Genomic DNA, 2438 nt, shown 5'->3' on the forward strand with positions numbered 1-2438 from the left:
CGTGCATAATTCTGTGCAGGATCAGGGCTTTACTGAGTGGGTAATACAGCTTAGTAAATCCATCCAGGGAAAGATATGACCTCACTCACCCTCTCTCTTTAAGGATCAGTAACGGGGAGAGAGAGAGAGAGAGTAGTGGCAGACTAGAGCAAGAGAGAGATTTAGTGTTACCTTTAACAAAGATAAAGAAGAAAATAGAGAGCTAATAAAAATATCTGATTGGCATTTTTTATGAAAATGTCTTTTGTTGATAGAGATCAAAATGTTAGAGGGGAACAAATCAATTTCTACGCAATTTTGTTGAGGAAAAGAGTTATTGCATAGAACTTTATGAAATAAAATAACATAAAACTGAATAGAAATAAGTGTAAATAACTATAAAACACAATGAAATATAAAATGAAAAAATATACTAGTAATAAAATTAAAAATTGGTAAATACATTTTAAAAGTAAAATTGGAATGAAATCCAACATTTGAAATCAGGGAATTGCCAAAGAAATGGAAATTCAGGTTCTACACAACTATCATAATATGAAAATTGCACATTTTTTACAAATTTCAAATGTTATCAAGATTTTTATCTGGCAAGAGTGGATCTATTTCCAGCTAACATGGTGGTTTCTAGCGGGAATTGTTTTAGTTTTGGTTTTTAATGAAGATCACTTCTCTATGTGTAGCGTGTACGACTGCAGGACAATGAAGTATTGTCCTAGGGAAGGACAGCCATTTGCCTGATGATAAAAACTTTCAGATGGCTCTAATACAGTTTGACGGCTCATTTCCACTGCAATTCACTTGGAGTTGGCTGCCCACACACTGCAAATCCCAGCCTCAATTGTTTGGTTTGTTTCTCTGTTGTGGCTTCCTCTAAAATATAAAATCCTGGCTCATTTTGCCCATGGATCTCCAATGTATAAAGAACATTGCCCTGCTTAAATACACCAGGTAGTGAAAAATGTGACTATTTGAAGCAACACATTTTGTACTGTTTTACCTAAGCCCCATCGTCTTAATATTGGAGGGCTTAGTGCCATCTGTCAAGTTATTACATGAGTTTCCAGAGAGATTAACATTTTGATGAACCTGCAGTCTGCTCAGATATGAAATTTGCCCCAGGGATCACGAGATGGCATTTCCCCTCCCCTGACCTTCATTCTACACTCACCCATTGTTTCAGTAGCCAGCAGAGAGGGGCAATGAAAACGGTGCTGATGTTTTATTAAGTGAATTTTCTTCGTTTATATGTCAAAGTTCATTTCTTTCCCATAGACAAATCTCATAGGAAAACCAGATCAGGGAAACCAAACATCCATCACAGAATTCATCCTCCTGGGATTTGGGGACCTCCCTGAACTACAGATCCCTCTCTTTCTGCTGTTCCTAGTGAGCTACATCGCAACCATGGCTGGGAACGTCCTCATCATTATGCTAGTTGTGGCTGATCAACACCTTCACACCCCCATGTACTTCTTCCTTGGGAACTTGTCCTGTCTGGAGACCTGGTACAGCTCCACCATCCTGCCCAGGATGCTGGCTGGTCCCCTGACTGGGGACAGGACTATTTCATTTAGTGGCTGCCTCACGCAATATTATTTCTTTGGTTCTCTGATTGCTGCAGAATGCCTTCTCCTGTCAGTGATGTCTTATGATCGGTATTTAGCGATATGCAATCCGCTGCACTATGCAGCCCGTATGTGTGGCAGAACCTGCCTCCAGCTTGCAGGTGGATCTTGGATAGGTGGCTTCCTATGTAGTGGCATAACAACATTGTCAATATCTCAGTTAACTTTCTGTGGCCCTAACGTTATTGATAATTTCTTTTGTGATTTTATCCCACTTGTAAAGCTCTCCTGCAACGACCCTCACCTGATGGAAACATTGGCTTTAACACTCACCTTGCTTTTCTCACTGGTCCCATTCATGCTAACCTTGATGTCCTACATCTGCATTATTGCCACCATCCTAAAAATCCCATCCACCAATGGGAGGCAAAAGGCCTTTTCCACCTGCTCCTCCCACCTCATTGTGGTGAACATTTATTATGGAACTCTGCTGATTGTCTATATGTTCCCAACCGCCAACATCCTGAGCGACTTCAAAAAAGTTCTGTCTGTTATCTACACAGTCCTGACTCCCCTGATCAATCCCCTCATCTATAGTCTGAGAAACCAAGAGGTACAGGAGGCCATAAGGAAAGCTTGCAGGAAATTCATGTTTGGACCATGCTAATGGATCAATTTCCTTGGGTTAAAAGAGATATAACGTGGACTGGGGTAGAGACTGAACCAAAGCCTTCTGTAGTCCCTGGTTGTGTTTCTCTGAGCTTCATTGGGTTTAAAAAAGTATGGATTGGATGAATGTCTATAAGATGGATAGAAAGCTGGCTAGATTGTCTGGCTCAATGGGTAGTGATCAACGACTTGATGTCTAGCTGG

The 2438-nt window shown here is 40.7% G+C and overlaps 1 protein-coding gene across 1 annotated transcript; it reads left to right on the forward strand.

The window, feature by feature from the left end:
• Positions 1 to 1455: 1455 nt before the first annotated feature.
• LOC115638174 (olfactory receptor 6P1-like) lies at positions 1456 to 2232 on the forward strand (the record flags this gene model as incomplete). Its single annotated transcript, XM_030539741.1, has 1 exon — positions 1456 to 2232. A coding segment is annotated over one exon (777 nt), but the record flags the coding sequence as incomplete, so codon positions are not given.
• Positions 2233 to 2438: the final 206 nt, after the last annotated feature.

Source organism: Gopherus evgoodei, chromosome 21 (genome assembly GCF_007399415.2).
Source record: "Gopherus evgoodei ecotype Sinaloan lineage chromosome 21, rGopEvg1_v1.p, whole genome shotgun sequence".
NCBI classification, from domain to species: Eukaryota; Metazoa; Chordata; order Testudines; family Testudinidae; genus Gopherus; species Gopherus evgoodei.